The sequence below is a fragment of the Pseudopipra pipra genome, chromosome 8, assembly GCF_036250125.1.
Source record: "Pseudopipra pipra isolate bDixPip1 chromosome 8, bDixPip1.hap1, whole genome shotgun sequence".
NCBI classification, from domain to species: domain Eukaryota; kingdom Metazoa; phylum Chordata; class Aves; order Passeriformes; family Pipridae; genus Pseudopipra; species Pseudopipra pipra.
In genome coordinates, this window is record NC_087556.1 from 30,427,359 (window position 1) to 30,446,706 (window position 19,348).

Below are 19,348 nucleotides of genomic sequence, written 5' to 3' on the forward strand. Positions count from 1 at the left end.
TGCTCTCATAGCAAACTATCTGTGCTAATGATAGCAGGTGTTCTCCCCACAGAGGGAGCCAGCAGGTCTGGACAGTGCGAGCAAAAGCACTCTGAGTGCAGCACAGAAGGGTTTGTTCATCTTGTAATGTATGAGACCCCCAAGAGGGGGGCCTTCAAATTGGCTTCAGATTATTTGGAGAACTAAACAGTAGCATAGTTATAGAAGGTGCTGTACAGAAGGTCTTCATTCTTTAAATTGAATATGGAATGAGTGAACCAAACTTTTCAGCTGTAAATACAAAAGCAGAATTAAGACTGTTGATTTCTTATAAAAGTTTGTGTAGAAAGAGCACTTGCTAATAACTGCAATGGAAAGAAGGGGGATGAAATGCAGATGGGATTATATTTAACCATTCATTAAGTATGTATGAATAGCAAATTCAGAAAGGCAAGTTCTTTTATCATGAAGTTCCAGACTGGTTTGGACTGGAAGGGACCTTAAAGCTCATCCAGTCCCACCCCCTGCCATGGGCAGGGACACCTTCCACTAGCCCAGGTTGCTCCAAGCCCCGTCCAGCCTGGCCTTGGACACTTCTAGAGATGGGGCAGCCACAGCTTCTCGGGCAACCTGTGCCAGGGCCTCACCACCCTCACAGGGAAGGGTTTGTTCCCAGTATCCCATCTAACCTGCCTTCTGGCAATGGGAAGCCATTTCCTCTGTCCCGTCCCTCCATCCCTTGTCCCAAGTCCCTCTCCAGCTGTCTTGGAGCCCCTTTAGGCACTGGAAGGGGCTCTCAGGTCTCTCTGGAGCCTTCTCTTCTCCAGGTGAACCCCCCCAGCTCTCCCAGCCTGGCTCCAGAGCAGAGGGGCTCCAGCCCTCAGAGCATCTCCGTAGCCTCCTCTGGCCTCGCTCCAGCAGCTCCATATCTTACACTGGGGACTCCTGGACTGGGTGCAGTGCCCCAGCTGGACTTTCACAATGGCTAGAAATTATTACATTAAGCAATAAATTTTTTTATGAAATAAAAAGATGAAATTAAAATATTGTTAAATACTTCTCTACTTTTTTGAGGAGTATTCTAGAGAATGCTGCCCATTTATTTGACTATGAGCTCTTAATTTTTACAATATTATATATTGTTCAGCAACTTGCAGGAAAAAAATCCTACCAACTAATGACCCAGGAATAAATTACAGTAGATACAGCTCAGGACATATGAGCTCTCTCGTTGAACGACATTGGCACAAGCCCAAACAACAAGAATAAAAGCTTCTGAAAATATTTCATCTATGTGGCACCACATCGTTCCCATGCACTGTATCCATTCATACAAGAAATATTAAACAGTTAGTGCTATTCCATGTATCAAGGGCTTTAAAATACCTTTCTGAATTATGTCTCAGCAACATAACAAATCACATTATCAATTAGCTTTTATAACAGAAATGACATTTCATAATATATTTGAGCATGAAAAGAATTGGTCAGCTAAAATTTATGTAATCTGAAAAATGTGAGGAGGAAAAAAATCATGGTGAATTTATTGATAATATTCTAGGACAAGAACATAATTTGAGTAGTAGGTAGCTGTCCAAGAAAAGTGTGTAGTTGTAAATGGTCTGCAGGAAAGAACTGCAGTGAGTTTGCCACAAAATGATAAAAAACAAAAAGAGAAGCTCTGACATTAGTCCCTGGTGTCACCTCTTTAAGATTCTGCTGCCATCAGCAGTCACTGGAGGGTTTGTCATCCCATGTGCTGGGCTTGTCCCCTCAGCAGGGCTCTCTCCTCGCTTTGCACAGGTGGAGCATATCCCAAAACATGGCAGCTGATGGCTGTGGGTGTTTGTAGGCAGGGAAATAACAGCAGATTTGAGGTTGCAGTACAGATCATTCCCATGACTATTTAAGCCCATTCATCTGCATTTGAACACTAATTTAGTGACTTTACAGCCTGCTAAGCCTTCTGACCCTTGCTTTCACACCCTGTCTGGTACGAGCAATAATTTTAGATCACTTAATCCCATTTTTATAAAAATGCAGTATGAAATATTAACAATGTTCCCGGTGCATGACATATCAATTATAATATTTCCTGAAATATGAATCTTGAGATCTGTTATTATGTGTATGTATACTGTTAAATATAGTAAAATAAACAATGTAAACACAGTAGTACAGTATTCTTCCACTGTCAAAAGAGTGTTGTAAGTCCTGAGTTCAATACAGTTGAAGGCAACAAAATAAAGACCCCTTTCAGAAGTAAAGGCCAATATCTTGGGCCAGGAAGGTACCAGAAATTAAAAGGACAATAATCTTCGATAAACATAATCCTTAGTGTTCTGTGTCACCATCAGCAATTGAAGATGTCATTAGTAGACATTATATACATTTGAATAGCTTTGCAAAAATTTCCAAACATAACATCTCCTTCTTTTCACTCGGCTTTTCAGTTTGGTGGCAGTGTCCAAATCTGTGTGAAACATTGAGGGAGACACTTCTTTATGACCGAATGACTCTTGTGATTTATTTTCCCTTTGTTTCATAAAATGCTTCAGCCTGACACATGATGGCAGAAGAGGGTGAAAACTGGCAAGATTAAACAGAGTCAGTTCTGAGCTCGAGCACTGCATCCTTTCTGTGACTGAATGTTCATGACCTGTCCCTTTTCTTGATGGCCTCATACCTGACATTTAGCATCTGAAATTGTCAGGACAAACCAGATGCCCGCAAAGATGTACAGCTTTTCCAGGAACTAGGGCTGCACTAATTAAGAGTTTGTGTTTTACTTTCTGAACAAGCATCTAAAAAATCTTTTTTATAATTATCTGGCCTTTTTCATGGCTTAATTTGCTTAAAGAACATTATTGTCACAAGACAAGTTTCTGAGCAAGGCAGGTGGTTCAGACTTCTGGTTCTTATGGGCCCACCGTAACCATATTTAACAATTCAACAACTGACATAACAACTTTTCCATGCTACAAGTGCACTGAGATAAGCTACAGATAAGGACACCAAAGTCAACAGAATCAGATTCATTATTATCTAAAATTCTTTTTAACTTGGGGTGGTTTTTTCCTTAATTTTGCACAAGTATGTCAATTGTGAAAGACATCAACACATTGCAGGGAGAGTTGCAGAAAAAACCAACCAAGCCAAGCGAAACGTGAGTTTTTCAAAACTTCAGCTGGTAGTTTCCCTTGAAAAACCATAAGCTGTACTGATTTCCTTGTGAAAATATTATATGGGTGTTTTATTATCTGACTGGGTACTGGGTGGTAGATCATATTTATATCACAGCAATGGTGTCCACACTGCTATTCTCTGTCTTCTTTTTCTGTTTAATGCCAAGATTTTAAGAGACAAATCAGTGCTCCCAATTTGTTTTGATTAGCACAATGAAGACATGATCACAATCCATCAGTAAGAGAAAAGGGTTTCATACTGTTGGACAGGAGTGTTCATTTGGAAAATTGCTGGGGATGGCAGGAGGACAACTTCTTAAGTCTGAAGTGAGCTTGGTGACAGTGGAATTATAGTCAGAGCTGTAATCTGCAATATCCTGGAAGAGGAGAGGAATGGAGGGGGAGAAGTTTGTGATGAAAACATTTAATCTGCTCAGAGTAGACATCTTGACCTTCATTCTGGTATTAATGAGCTGGTCTGCTGGAGTTCTCAGCATTGCAGGAGCAGCCAGAACAGTCTGTTCTTCTACTGATGTGACAGGTATTTATTAATTACCTGTCAATACGCTGGCAGAGAGAAGTAATTAAGATTTTCTGTTGAAAGAAAAGAATGGGTTTCAAAAAATATTTGCAGTTCTGTCATGTCCTCAGAATTTCTCTGAGCTTCTAACTCTTGCAGTGGCTCACAGAATTTCAGCTGAACGAGCACAGAGTGAGCTGCAGTGAGGTGTGGGGTGGGCACCTGCAGTCAGTGGGTTAGTCCTCTCAGGGAGGCAGCAGCTAAATTGCACAGATCACTGAGCATGATCTCGACAGAGTTCCAACCTTGTCACTGTGCATCTGATCCTCTCTGGGCCTTTGTTTTTATTGCTAATTAGCCAGTAATCCCATCACTGACATCACAGGGGCCCTTCTCCTGCACTGCTGCTCCAGAGCAAGTAGGAGCTCAGATGCTCAGGGATCAAGATTTGTTGGGGTAGTGTGGGAAACAGACTTGTTCAACTGAAGCAGTTCATACCCTGGAGACACACTGTCAGGGTGCTTTGCTTATTGTGTGCCTGGTGCAGCAAAATGTGAACAACTTACCCACCTTCTGGACTTTCATCATATGTGGAACAGGAGCTGTTGGCAGCTTTTAACCTCTAACAGCACAGCTTTAGCTTTTCACTGCGCGTGGTCTGTGTGGACATCTGATGGTTGAGAGAGGTTTCATCTGTAAGGATTTGTCCCTTGCTGTTCATTCCATGCCAGGCCTGCACATGCAAATGCTGCACACTTTGTACTTGAAGAAGAAGGGAGGTCGCAGTCCTGGTGACCACCAGAATGGCACAGAGGCAACACTGACACATTTGTAACCAGATATCTCTATCAAGTATTTATACAGTGATTGCTTTCCTGACATAAAAGTGAGTGTTAAATTTTCTGGTCCAGGCAGAGACAGGACTTGGGCAGTACTATTCCCATAAGCAAAGGAAATGTTCATTTTGCCCCTCTGCCTTAGTCACATCTGTGCCCTGGAGCAGCATCTATGTTTGTACCAGACTTCTATGCTGGTTTTATAATTTTCATTTTTTTCTCCTCCAGCAGAGTTCATTGGTGTTTCTCCTGAATGACATTGACTTTTATTCCATCTGAAAATACCTATTTAGCATTTTTTGGTTATTAGTATTGCAAGTACTGACATTAGGAACCAAAGTGATACATATATTGAAATAAATTTGCACTGGAGTTCTACAAGCCTTTCTGCTTCTCCATCAGTGTGATTCAAGGGACATGGCCTACATCTGTACTCAATCAAACAGGGCTGCATTGGCCAATATAATCTAATTGTTTGACATTTTTATAGCAATTCATTGAGACTAAAGAGAGATGACTACATTAATATCATGATGCAGCAAGATAATAGTTGAGCTAAAACCAGTGTGCCAAATTGCTGAAAGGCTCTTAAATTCTCTTACAGATTTTTAAATATTTGTGACAGAGAAAAGGAAAGAGACTTCAATATAAATGTAATAAAGAGAAAGAATAGTACAATCTATAACACAAAGTATTATAATAAAGAACATTATCATAAATTTTCTAGGAATCTTCTCTTCACCAATCATTTATAATTATATTTCTCAATAATTGAGATGAGAATTATTGTTAATGTTCATGACTCTGTTTTCTTGGATAATCATTTTCACTGAGGTCATAATTAAACAGAAGAGGTTTTAGACAATGAATATTCATATTATTCCTCTAGTTACACTGTGAGCAAACTTGTCTGTCCTGGGTATATCTGGAGGAACACTCGGACTGGAATAGTGGTAGAGGAATGTTATGGAGACTCTGAACACGCTTGTCTAAGACCTACTTAGGCTTAGACAAGTCACCTCATTGCACTATCAAAACCTGTCCTTTGCAAGTGCATTTGTTGGGAGAAAACGTCTCCTCTGAGTGATTTTGAAAGCTATTTTTATTTTTTTCCCATGTCAAAATCCACTTAGGTTTTTTTTGTTTTGTTTTGTTTTGTTTTTCTTGAGAATATACAGCTTTGAGAACAGATTTGTTTGTTTTTCCACAAGGAAGCACTGGCACAAGTGTAAATGCAGAGCATCTCTGGTGTACCACTGCAGAAGACTTTGGAGCCTGGAGATGGTGGTTCCATGCTGAAACATCTGAGGTTTCCAGCATCACAAGGGTCCCAAGATTCTTATTACCTTTTCCATAATTTCTGGTTTTCACTCAGTGACTCATTTAGCCAGGCTTGAGCATTAGTGCCTTTTTCACCATTATCCCAAAGGAAGAAGCATTACCTCACAACACAACGGTAGCTCTTATGACAAGCATAATTTATATATATATATATATATATATAACTATAAATATATATATATATATAACTATTTCCACTACCAACAAGTAAATTGATGAAGGAATGCTGACATTTTTAAGCAAAACCACAGAGCAATTATCCCCCAGTGTCATGGGAGGTTTATAGGAAAGGCAGGTACTTTGTCATTAAAATGCAACAAATGTTCCCAAAGCAGAGGAATAGTGCAGTGTTACATTGCTAGTTTTGCAAACTAGAGGCAATGCTTTTTTTTAAAGGAATGTGATTTCTAGATGTATTCTTGGTGGCAAAACAAAAATTCAAGGACACAAGATGCTGTTTATTAGTTCACAATAAGTGTGTACAAATTGACTTTGGCAGCATTCACACCTTTTAGTCATGAAATCTTGAGGTCTTAAAACCATCCATTGCCTAAATTACTTTTTGTAGATGGTAAAATGTTCATGTTTTTACCGCATAATCCAAGAGGTGTCTCTTCAGTCACTGTGCACAACTCCCAAGAAAAAAAAGCCCACTCCCCCACCCATTTTTTTGTTTGCAGATCTAAAGATTTTTTATTGTGTTACACTGAAAGACTTAAACAATCAGCTCTTGGGAACCTCTTGGGAACCCTAAGAACTTCGTGCCCAGGCTGATACTGCTCGGTTGGCCCACTATGACAATGTGTTTACACGTTTTAAAATGTACTCTCTGACCTACAGGCAGAATAGGAAGGTATCCCCCTCCTCCTGAAAAGCATTACTGAAGACATTTTAACATGAAAACATCCCATGATTCTATTATTCCTTGTTTGTATCAAAGATGAGAACCTCTCATAGAGACAGGAACTCTTACAGACGCAGACTGTTAATGCTGGAGAATTGATCAACATTTACAAAAAACCATTTGTTTTTATGTGCAGAAGGTAAATACCTTCTTCAAGAAAATGCCTTTGCTCACAGTTATGGGGGTTCTCATATTAATAAACCAAACAAAATCTGGCCCTTAACAGAAAACACTTCTGTGAGGGCCTGAAAAACATCAGTGTTATGGACAGTGACAAATATTGCTGGAACCTTGTGTTTTATGAGAATGATTTGTTAATTGTTCAATGCAGCTGTTGCTCGATGGAAAGAAAACATTTGTAATGCCTCTGTGGTCCTATTAAGACTAATTAATTCCTTTTCCGAATGAAATCAAGACTAATTAGACTCTAATATTAATTTCCTACTTGTCCTGAGCTGCTAATTTTCATATCACCCTGTTGCAGCCTATATTTGTATATCTGTGCTTGGGGATGTCAGTATTTGTCTGACAGGATGGCAAGATGATATAAGACAACCATAAACATAATTATTAAAGTTGCCAGAGGGGCTGGTGCGAAAGGAGAATGATTCCAATCTCAACAGTGGCAGTCAGGCCTTGAACTCCATGTGGAACTAGACATGAGCTGGTTCTCCAGAAACCTTCAAGAGAGAGCTTCACACTGGGAACAAAGGTTTAGATGATGAACCCTTGTGTGCCACTGAGGTACTGCTCAAGTGATTTTCAGTATATTTAACTGAATTACGAACTTCTCTGTTGAAATAAGTTATTGATACGTTCATGCTGGCCCCACTGCTCCTGGCAGACTGAAGGAATGCTGCTTATCCCTATTTTTCTCATATGCAGTTTCTCTTCCTTCTCTGCTTCCTTCCCTGGACAATGCAAAGGTGGTTCTCTCTGGGAAGCTGATGAGCTCCCTGCACCCTCCCCAGCCATCACCTTATATCTGACACTCTTCAAAGTCAGTGGCACCATGTTCTCCTTCTATGGCTCAGATTATACTCTCTTCTCTCAGGCTTTCATGTGTTTCACCCTGAAAAATTACTTCCCAGCAAACGTCTATTTACACCTGTAAACCTGGTTGTCCAGATTATGTTTTCCACTTGTTTTTGTGGTACTGCTTATAGCCCTCATCCTAACATCCTGCACTGCATCTTGCACTATTAAACACTGATTTCCTTATGATAATACTCCTTGGCCAGTCACTCAGGACATGAAACTTCCTCCTTATCTCACCATCCTCTAAAGTTCAATCCACCCTTTCCTGCATAACCTGTGCAAGTGCCTCCACTCCTGTGGATTCCTTCTACCACCCTCACTAACAGCATGCTAATCCAGCTTTCTACTTCTAAGGTATCTCCAGCCTTCCCAGTCCTGTGTTTCAGCCAGTCTCTCTTTCTGAATGTTTCACAATGATTTTCAAAGCTGCGTGTCCAGAGCTGTAAGTCTGACCATCTCTTCTGTCATTGGCACTGCTGCTACTATTTCTTCCTCTCACAATCCTGTTTTGTCAAGGGCAAAACTGTCTCCTCTGACATGGGGAACCCTCTTCGTTTCACTTTGGCACAAATATTTTGTCCATGTCCAAAATTAATATTATTCCTTCTAATCTCATTTTTTCCTCTGGCCACTACTACTATGTTGCCTTATCTCATGAAACCACATACCTTTGATGTCCACAATACCTGTTGCAGTGCATGGAGAAGTTCACAAGCAAGAGTCTCCATATTTTTGTTCTAACTAATCCTCATTTGTTGTTATTCTTGTCACTGAGTGCGTTACCATCTTTAACACATATTTAACTTGTTTTTTCATAATTATCTATCGTCTTCTTCAGTGCTATTTTGGATATGTATAATGCTTCTCTAAATTTTTGACTGTGAAGTCTGTGAACACTTTTTGTCTTCTGTATAAATACTGCTGTTACACCTTTAATTAATGGTCTGCATAACAGCAGAATAGTTAAATGCAAACAGTGAGAAAGTGGTTAAAATTCCCTTTAACTAAAAAAACTAACACCTCAACAAAGAATTCTCTGTGAGAAAAGTAGTGCCAGTGCTTTATTGACATCCGGAGAACAGGAACAATTTGAAGCCTCTAATACTGCACAGGAAAATAGTTTGGGGTTTTCTTCCATGTTTTCCTTTTATCTTCCAATTTTAATAACCAGACAGCTCAGAAAATGCTGCTGTTTCTAAATAAGTTTTAAATAAATCTTTTTCTAAAAGTCAGTCCCTGAATGTTATCTCGAAACTATTTCCCATGAAAATGAAGGCATATGACAATTAGTTTTGTCCAGGAAACAAAATCCTGTTAGAACTTTCATCTCTGCAGGAGCCCAGGTGTCTGTGAGGGGAGTGCTGGATGGGCATGGGGGACCCCTGGAACTGAGAGAAAAATCTTGCCTTGTCTTTCTAGCTGTTGCCTATGACCGGGCAAAAGGAATCAGGGCTTAGAGTCACGACTTTTAGGTTTCTTCTGTATGCTCTCTCCCTCTCAGAATTCCTGGTTTGTTCCTTTTGTGCTGTAGTTCTCCCTTTCCCTTATAAAAAAGCCAAAGCTATTTGTCTGCCCTGTGGGGGAATGTGAGCAGTGCCCTGAGGGTCCTCTATCAATCCCCTGCCCTATAGTGTTTGAGAGCAGTAATTCATGTCTGGTGTCAGTGTCCCCCTGCCCTGCTCGGCAGTGATGTGACCCCTGGCTCACCCTGCACTGGCTGCTGCTGCATTTAATGGGAGGGGACCCACTTGTGTTAGTTGGAGACACTGTCTTTGACTGTCTTTACAAACTGGTGTCCTCAATTAATTTACAGATGCAAAGCAGGTTTTCCTTGGTGAAATGTTCTACAAGTACCACTTCATCCTGAGTGACCCTCACTGAGGATGACACAGCCAGTAATCAGACAGGGAATCTCATGCTAACTTGCTATTTTCTATGGCTTTCTGTGCATTTTTACATTGTGTTTTTTCACTGCCATTACTTAAGTTTTGTTGCCTTATTTGGTACTACAGAGCTGTACTTTACATATCTTAACCTTCTCAGGAGATAAAGTAATTCTGGTGCTTTTAATTAAACACTAGCACTTCTGCCAATTCTTCATGATTTAATATATCCAATACCATTAACATGTGATTAACCTAGGTCAACATATCCTTGAAAGAGAAAATCTGAGTCTTAAATGCAAGAATTTTTACTTTCAAATCATATCTGACTGTTTTAACAGACTAATGAGCACAAAAAGGTGCGTGCAATAATAACTGAACACCTTACCCTTCCTGTCTCATAATATTTCCAAAACATTTAAAAGAGGCATGTTCACTTTTCTGCTCTAGATGCCACAGGATTAATGGTAAAGAATGTGGCTGTCAGAATAAGGATCAACGTTTGGCTTTAAGATTGAGCCCTGCCAAAATGACACTGTAAAAGACAGTCACCTAATGAAATTTTGTGAGATGAAGACCATAGAGTCTTTTGCAGTGAGTTCTCACATGTGCAGGTCGTGATTTTATTTGTGGAGTAACTCACCTCTTTTGGATCTTACCATTCTGAAATCAGGGCATTCGAATCTGAACATTCTTCTACTCAGAACATAGAAAAAGGATCAAATTCAAAATAAATTTGAGTCCAGGAGGAATTAAGAGGAAGATCACAATGTATAAAAATTGCTTATTAAAAATTATGTGTTTAAAATGTTAGTTGTCTGTCTCTTGCAACTAAATTTCTCTAAAAAAGGGAATTGTCAAGTATCTTCACCTCCAGGGTGAAGGGTGCTGAGGGTGAAACAGGCACAGCTGCCCTTTGGGAGAGAAGGCACAGTGCAGAGCTGAGTAAAGGGAACTTGAGCAGGGCCAAAGAAACTGCCCCCACAGAGAGTTAAGGGAAAGCACTAAAGAAATACACTTCCTGCAGGGATCACATTTTACCTATAGAGGATCTTTTAACAGAAAGATCTTATTGAATAATTCTTACCTCTTTGATGAAACAAAAAACATCAGCAGTAACCTAAGCAGGTACCTACTGTAACATGTTTGTCTTGGATGTCAGATACGCTCTTGCCTGAATAATTCTAATTTTGTTAGAAAGTAAAACTGAACCATGGATGATTCATTCCATATCCTGTTTCTATTGTAAGGCCTGTACAGCACAGAGTTACTGTAGCTTCTCTATACCACTATGGAGTAACATTTGTTTCAATTGGTATTGTATTAATATCTTCTCTAGAAATAATGGTTTTCCATACTAAAGTATATAATAAATATAGTCAGCCACTGCCTTTTCTTCTAAAAAGCATTCAATAAAGGTAGATTTTATATAGGATTAAAAATCTGATATGCCAGTTCTTAGCAACATTTCATACAATGATCACAAAGGCTGTTTAACACAGAAGTCTGTCTTTATTACACTTGTAGCCTAGTTTGGCTTTGCATGTGCAAGTGACGTTCCACTAAAGCCAAGTATATTGCTGCACAGCACTGTGTGAATTAATCTGAGATGGAAAGATGGCAATTTCCATTCTTCTTCACTGTTTACAGAAAGTGTACTTATGTTGTACTCCTTGTTTCCAAAAGCAGAGGAGTCAATAATTTGTGCCAGGATCAATAACTCAATTAAAAGGAATTTAAGGACGGGAGAGACAGAGACACAACTGCTCCTCACAGGAGAACAGCAGTGTGGTGCCACTGCCTGCTGTGGACTGGAAAGGGGAACACAGAGCAGGAAGGAGGAAGGGACTCACCTTCTGGCTGGGCATTTGCACCTGCAGAGCCAGGGAGCTCCTCTGTGCACGAAGGAGCTGGAACCTCCGGGGCCCACAGGAGTATAATGTCCCCAGTGACAACACATTTTTATAGTAGATGACTGTAACGCTGAAATACACTGTAGCACTGCATTAACGATCGCATCTCCCACTCTACATGGGACAAATTCTGTTTCCTGAAGATGCCAACTGAGCAAAGGATTGGCAATTTCCATGTTCATCTCCAATTTTCCTTTCAGAAGCAGTGCTACGAAGTGCCATGGTGGACATCTCACTGCCTCCCCTGTCCTGGGTTAGCACCGCTCTCTCTGAAGTTGGGTTCACGTTGGACTCTGCAATTCCTGTGGCATTGCACCTGAACATTTGAATCAGACACTTCCTGAACTAGAAAGGTGAAAAAACAGGAGATCAATCAAAACACATGAGAAATTTTAAAACAGTTCTATAAATTAGTCTGTGTGTTAGCTAGAACTCTTAGAAATTCTCTCGTGAATCAGCTGGAAATATAAAGAAATAACCCTATAAAATATATTGGCCCATGCCACCATGGAGAACTCTAAACCTGAGAACTAATGATGTTCTCGAAAGACCCAAACTATTTCCCCCTTCTGATTTTAACTAACCACACCTAATGGACAGAACTGGTCATTTCTCCAGACTCAAGAGTTGCTTTCATACACCAAATCCCAGCAATTCAAAGGTGTTTTGTCTGTTGTTTGCATCCACACACAGGGGAAGAGCAGCATCTGCCCCGCACTGGGAGACCAGGGTGCTATCCACAGCATGAGAGACAAGCAATAGCTGTCTGACTGAATAAATAAATGTATTCACCACTTCTTATTCAGCAGTCACTTAACTATTTTTCTTCTTTTTGCTTACATGCTTATACTCTGCTTGATGGCACCACTCTCAGTAGCTTCATTCCCTGCAGAAATCTGTGCATGTTTGTTATCGTGCTTGTTACCACTCTGAGCACACAGCACTCCAGCCCAGCCCCACGGCAGTTCCTTTTCTCTGCATCTGCATCTGATCCTCTGCCCTCATTCCAGAGAAGAAAGCTCCCTGTCCAGAGGCACATGCAATGCTTCTACCCCGCTGCACATACAACCACAAATGCAGCATTTCCCCGAAACAAATTTCAAACTTTGAAAACTTTCACCCTGCCTCAAAATCAACTTCTTGGTGTTGCATTCCTGAAGAATTATTGAAATACACTGGGACAGTCTTTAGAACAGAATTTTCATACAGAAAACCAACTGATGTTCACTAAGGGCTGATTTTCCTTTGTAATATCTAAACCTAATAATTATTAACACTTATATTTTAATAATGCACAGAGGCTTATGCTATCTTACGGCAGGCAGATTATTTTTTGTTGTTCTAAATGCTGGATGTTGTGATGCTTGTTAACTAACACATAGGCAGGCAGAAATAGTTCACTATAAAGCAAGATAAAATAGCAAAATATGAGTGTTAAAGACACTTTGAGAGCATACAGTACCTGTTTGTTCATAAAGACATAAATAATTGGATTATAAACAGTAGCTGTTTTGGAAAAGAAAGCTGGGATTGCTGCCAGACAAGGATCCAGCTCGATGGAGGGGTCTGCAGTGACGAGGATGGAAAAGGCGGCGTATGGCATCCAGCAGATCAGAAAGGCAATGATCATAACAACCACCATTCTGGTCACTTGTCTTTCAGGTCTCCTGGTAGTTCTGAGCCTGCCTTGCGTTTCTGACACCTTTAAAGAAGAGATAAAAGATTCTGTCTAAAAACTGATAAGGAATCACGTACTGGTGCTTTATCTTCCAAACAAAGGCATACTGCCAAAACAACTTACCTCTGTGCTAAACTGTTAATTTGATCTTTTCCTGAAAATTAATTTCTTTCATCAACTTTGCAGTTGCAGTGAAAGCCACTATTGGCTCTGTAAAGCTGGTGTCACCGGGACTGAGAGACTGGCAGACTTCACTAAGACAGAACTGTGCCACTCAGGACCAAGTCTGCATTGTGGCAACCATGGGACATGGCAGCCAAAATCTGGGAAAGGGGATGGTTGGGAACACCAAGACACCAGTTCTGGTGCCTGGGCCTCTCTCTGTTCACTGTAGTCAGATTTTTGAAAACGAGTTTAGCTGTGAGATATGGCCATATGGTAATTCATTATAGATTTACAGATTATGTTGCAGGTATTGGCTTTTCAGAGCCAAAGGCCAGGACTTGCATAAGCCAGATGGTCACAACTACATCACCTGTGATGTGGCCCCCTGAGGGCACCCTTGTTCCCTGGCTGTGCCATCCACCAGGTCACTGAGCTGCGAGGGAAGCGTGAAACACACAACTTACCCAGAAGTGTGATTTTTTAAATAATACTGCTATTCTTTCTGGATAGCAGAGAGAGGAGTGAGAAAGACAGCCCAGTGAGATCACACCAGAGTGGCTCCAGGCCATGCTGGCACACACTATGTGGCACTGACCAGCCTTCCAGAAGACATCATGACCTGACTCAAATGGCAAAATGGGCCGTTCATGACATTTGCTGTGATTGATGGTGCCTCCCTTGCTCCTCATCTCACCTGCATTTCTCAAGCCTTTAAAATATTTCTGGACAATCTATTATTTTATTTACTAAACAGCACTGCATTATTTACAAATGCTACATATCACTGCATATAATTGTTACAAGCCAGTAGCCAGCACTCTTAAAATTTACAACTGAGTCATTTTAAGCTACATTCTGATTTGCCTGGTTTGAGTCTTAAGAAATGTCACTGAATTGAAGTACAATTGTGAATAAACCAACACTGGGTAATTCAGTTTCTTTATTTATGAGGCAGACATTTGTATGATGTTTGACTAATAGATGACTAATAAGTGATGCAAACTGCACACTTTGAAAAAACACTTCTAACCATGGCATGTATTTCTGTTTGTAGGGATAATTATTTAACAATAACTGAGTGTGTTTGCTGACTGCAACTCCGATCTGCTTATGTCTGGTCTTTATAGAAAGTCAAACTTAAAAATTCCAAACATTTGCGTACATGAACATTTTAAAAGTTTACTTATAAGTGCTTCTTCTTACCTTTTTTAGCTTCTGCACCAGTTTTCCGTAGGATACCAAAATCACCAATAAAGGCACTATAAAACAGGTGGTGAAGAACACAATAACGTATGCATGGTCAGCATAAGTTCCTGAGTACCTGTATAAAATACAAAATACATTGTGTATGTATTACTAATATGTGGTGTTACTATTTTCTTGAAGTAGTAATTTTGCTCTTCAAAACTGCCTCTAATATTTTTGTCAACTGCTTTTATTCCAAGTGTCCCTTTGCAACTCTAGCTGCATCACCAGATGGAGCCCTGGGCCATTTCCCTGCCCCAAGCTAGGACAGGATCCTGTGGCCACAGGTCAGTCCCACAGAACTGTGGGGTCCATCAGGTGGGAAGGGACATGTAGTCCAATCTCCTGCTCCAAGTGGAGCCAGCTATGGGGTCAGACCAGCTTGCTCAGGGCTTTGTCTGCTCTTCTGAAAAAATCTGTCTCTTTGTCCGTCTTTGACTCCTGACAAAAAGCACAAGGTATAGGGTGGTTATTTCCATTAGAGCTGGAAGCTCCTCCCTTTAGAAATTTTTGTTTTAAAAGCCGTTCATGGAAAATTTTTCTCGTTTTTATCACAACTTTCTTTGCATCCGTTTTTTGCAGAGATGTTTAAACCTTTCCTTTAAATTCCTGCCCCCGAGGCCTCCTCAGCTGCAAGTTTCATTTCTTTACCACACCGTGCGAGAGTGGCCTTACCAGTTAAGCTCACAAGTGGTTCCAATCTTACTGGTGGTGTAACTGCTCCAGCCCATTGTTGGTGGAATGGTCCAAATGAAGGAAAAGGCCCACACAGAGACAATCCCTAGGGCTGCATGTCTCCCCTCCAGGCGCAGGTTTCCCAAGGGGCGGCAGATCACGATGTACCGCTCGAAGGCCAACAGAGCGAGAGACCAGAGAGCAACAATGCCTGCAACGAGAAAACAGCACCAAAAGTTGAGCAGATTCACTGAAGTGCCAACATCATCCCAAATCACAGAATCACAGACTTGTTTGGGTAGAAAGGCATCTCTGGGGGGTCATCATCCCCTCTCCTCACTCAAGTGTGGTCCACGTACCGGGTGGTGCAGGACCAAGTCCAGCTGGGTTCTGAATATCTCCAGAGATGGAGATTCCACAGCCATTTGGGGCAGCTGGTTTCAGTGTCTGAGCCCCCACCACATTAGACACCTTTTCTATTGACTCAAGTTATGAAAGGATGTGCAACTTATGTGCTTTTTTCTAATATTAACTAAGAGCATAAGAATTTCGTATTTGTGTAGTTTGTCAGTCTACAGTATAACAGCTACAAAACCAAGCAGCTAATTGGGCCAGTCAAGTGCTTATGACTTTCATTTTTCATTTGGTTCTACTCTGAAAAGCTGCAAATTATGTGTACCATCCAAATTAACCAATTAAGATATATCTTGCTATCTTTGCAAAAAATGTCATATTTCAGACTGTCATAAAACTCAAACCTACACAGAGCTGCCCACAACATCAAATTATCAGTTTATTAGGCACATATCACCTGGTTGGCCACCAAAATCTTGAAATAGCCTCATCTTTCTCCACAGGACATGGCTTACGTGCCACAAACTGATTTGGTAACACTGTCCCTCACTGACATTCCCTCTGTGTAGCTCCAACAGGTGGAGAACAGCTGTGGGGCTCCTTTTCAGGCTGAGGATCCACACTGAGTGGGATTTAGGGCAGTGAGGAGCATTACTGGCTGTCTTTATGCAGCTTCAGAAACAGGGGCAGGAGGCAGGAACAAGTGTCTGTCTCAAGTAAGTAGATGTCCCACTTTAAACTTATTTCCCATTTATTCTGCAGAGCTGTATTTACACAGGGAACTACATGGTGATGACTCTTCCTTTTAGAGCACTTCTAATACTTTTTTGTAGTTAGTGAACAAAGGAGTGAAAAATAAATCACAAAAAGCTGTAGGTGTGCAGAGCAGAGTGGCTGTTACAGGTGTGTCTCTGCTCCTCAGAACCACTACAGGGTAGGGAATATAAGAGGTTTCTGTGCCCTGAGATTTTCCACAGTTTTTGGGCAGCCACTGACTCTTTTTGTCTCTCTCTTATTCACCCATATATGCACACACCTAAATACAATTATTGAAAATAGTTATGCATAGGGATTTTTTTTCCTGAAATTGTTTTACTACAAACCCCACAACACTCTTATTCTATTGGCAAGCTTTTCTGCATTATATGAAACACATTCAATGATCAGTATACATGGGACAGGCCAGGTATATGACAGAGAGAGAGAGAGGTTTTTCACTTGCACATGTGTTCCAGTACAGACTATCTGGGGAGAGCACCACTGAATTCAAAGGCATGCAAAGGCAGTGACTTGGGGAGCTGCAGTAAAATACATCGAAGGAAGTTGGAGGAAAAGAACATACAACTACAAACACAACCAAGCTTACCAAAAAATGTGACAGCAAATCCTTCCAGTACACAAGCCCAGTATCCCATATAAAAATAACCTTTTAGATTTGTTAGAAAGCTGATGGTGCCACCAGTCAATGAGACCAGGAAATCAGCCACAGACAAATTGACTACAACATAATTGACAGGTTGTCTCAATTGCTTGAACTTAAAAGTTACCAGGATTACAGCCAGGTTCTCAGCAAGCGACAGGGAGGTCACCACCAACATTACTGCTGCCAGAAGCCTGAAGTGCCAGGGCTGGATGGAGTCCAAGGGACGACGGAAGGGATCCCAGCTGGCAGGACCAGAGGAACTGGGCAAGAGCGACTCATTTTCAAATGCTCTAAATGCATCCATTTTTTCTCTCAGTAGCAAAAATAATATTATATTATAATGTATTATATGTAAATAACATTCAGGATTAAAAGAAGTTTGCTGTGTCCAACAGAAGTGTGAACAAACTCTCCCTGCTTCTGCTTTCCAGCAATAGTCCAGGAAAAAAGTTTTCGTTGGAAGAAAGTTTAGTGCTGCAGAGTGAATGCGGGGATTAGCAAGAATATTTCTCAGAGCAACTTCTGCCCCTCTTTGCCCATCGTCTCCTCTCCTGCCTCCTCCCACTGCGGCTGTGCCTTTATCTGTGGTAGAACCCAGCTGTGGAAGCTGCAGGTTTCCTCCTCCTGCAGGACCAGCAGTGCTGAAATACCCTCAGCTCAGCTCTGCTCCGCTCCGGGGGGGAAACGCAGTGTTTGCTTGGCAGCCTCTCACACCTTCAGCACCGTAAAAATGCAGCTTTTTTTTGGTCAGTACGAGGGTGGAGCGACCTCCCCACACCCAGTGACGGAGGGAGGCAAGGGGGAGGCTCCCGCCTGAATGGTTTTCTTGAGAGAGGGCAGCCCTGGAGAGGTGAACGCTGCAAACCACAGTACAGAACCCTGCCCGCAGCTCAGGCTGGCTTAGAGCTCCCAAATGAGTGTTCTCTGTTATTCTGTGGAATTTCAGCTTCTATCAAGACCTTACTGACGTCTTTCCTGATGAAGGCATAAGGATTATAATTGCAGTTTTGGTACTAAAATCTCAAAGAAGCACAGCAACACTTTTAAAGATAGAGTTGGTAACTATGTTAAAAGAAATACAGCTTGACAACTGACACCAGGAAAATTAAGTCATATATTTCTGATAAAAATGACTGGATATATCTGAACCCTAACATAATCACCAACAGTCAGGGTTACTTGTGTCCAGTTCCCAAGATAGGTAGCACAGTCCCTGCACTCTCATGAGGCATAACACTGTGACAGATATTCCAGTACTCCTGTACAGCGCTGCCAGTAATTATTCCAAAAATTAAGAAGGATACCACAAAAATATAGCAATCATTCAGCTGTGTTGTGAGATAATTCTTGGGGACAGTAATTGTTAATCAGATCCTCAGAGTTTTAACCAGAATCAAAAATATAAAAGCAATCCAGTTCCTGTCTTGGAGAGTTCACAGTTTGGACATAAACAATGTACAATACATGAATAAACGAACAGTGAGAGTAACAATGAGTAACATCTACCTGTACATGCAGTCCCCTGACTTCAGATTTGCTTTGATTTGTATATAAAACACTTTGTTAACACAGGTTAAAATCTTTCAGCATACAAGAACGGAATCTTAAGGGTTTCTGGATGCTGGCAGAAAGAGTTATGCATCTGAAAATTTTGAAGTAAAAAAAACAAAAACCTCCTACTTACCATAACCAAAATAGCAAAGATATTTTTTAATGGTTGGTAACTGAAAAGAGATGATGCTTAAGCACATCAAATCCAGCAACAAAATTACTCACAACATTGAGAGTAACAGCTTGAACATCCAAGATCCAATGCAAAAAATTATCAGTAAAGTCAGCTTTTCTAGTTGCTCAGGGTGTATCATCAGAGCATTTTTTTCTAGGGATTCAGTTTGTGTGAGTGTCTGTACAAAAATGACTCAGATGCTGCCACCTGGTTTTCAAAACTGATTTCATACGTTTCTTTTTTTGTTTGTTTTTCAGCTGCAGCTTTATTTTCTCACAGTTACTGAAAACTAGCAATTGAACACTTGAAGTCTGTTCTCAGAAAACACTGAATGATTACAATGGAAAAATCTTGTCCTGCCCTTTCAAGTGACTTGGAGGAATTATTTTGCCCTCTTGCTCATTAAAAGAACAGGAGGGGAGATTTCCTTTTGCCCAAAGGTAAAAGCTGTGTACAAAAGAGGCGTTCTACACTTCAAAAGAT

The 19,348-nt window shown here is 40.8% G+C and overlaps 1 protein-coding gene across 1 annotated transcript; it reads right to left on the reverse strand.

The window, feature by feature from the left end:
- Positions 1–11,178: 11,178 nt before the first annotated feature.
- On the reverse strand, positions 11,179–17,443 carry LOC135418275 (opsin-VA-like). The gene is made up of 5 exons (XM_064663453.1): positions 17,083–17,443; positions 15,363–15,573; positions 14,646–14,763; positions 13,062–13,301; positions 11,179–11,944 (listed from the first exon to the last, which is right to left on the reverse strand). The coding sequence occupies exons 1-5, from the start codon at positions 17,441–17,443 to the stop codon at positions 11,714–11,716; spliced, it is 1,161 nt and encodes a 386-aa protein (XP_064519523.1). The 3' UTR covers positions 11,179–11,713.
- Positions 17,444–19,348: the final 1,905 nt, after the last annotated feature.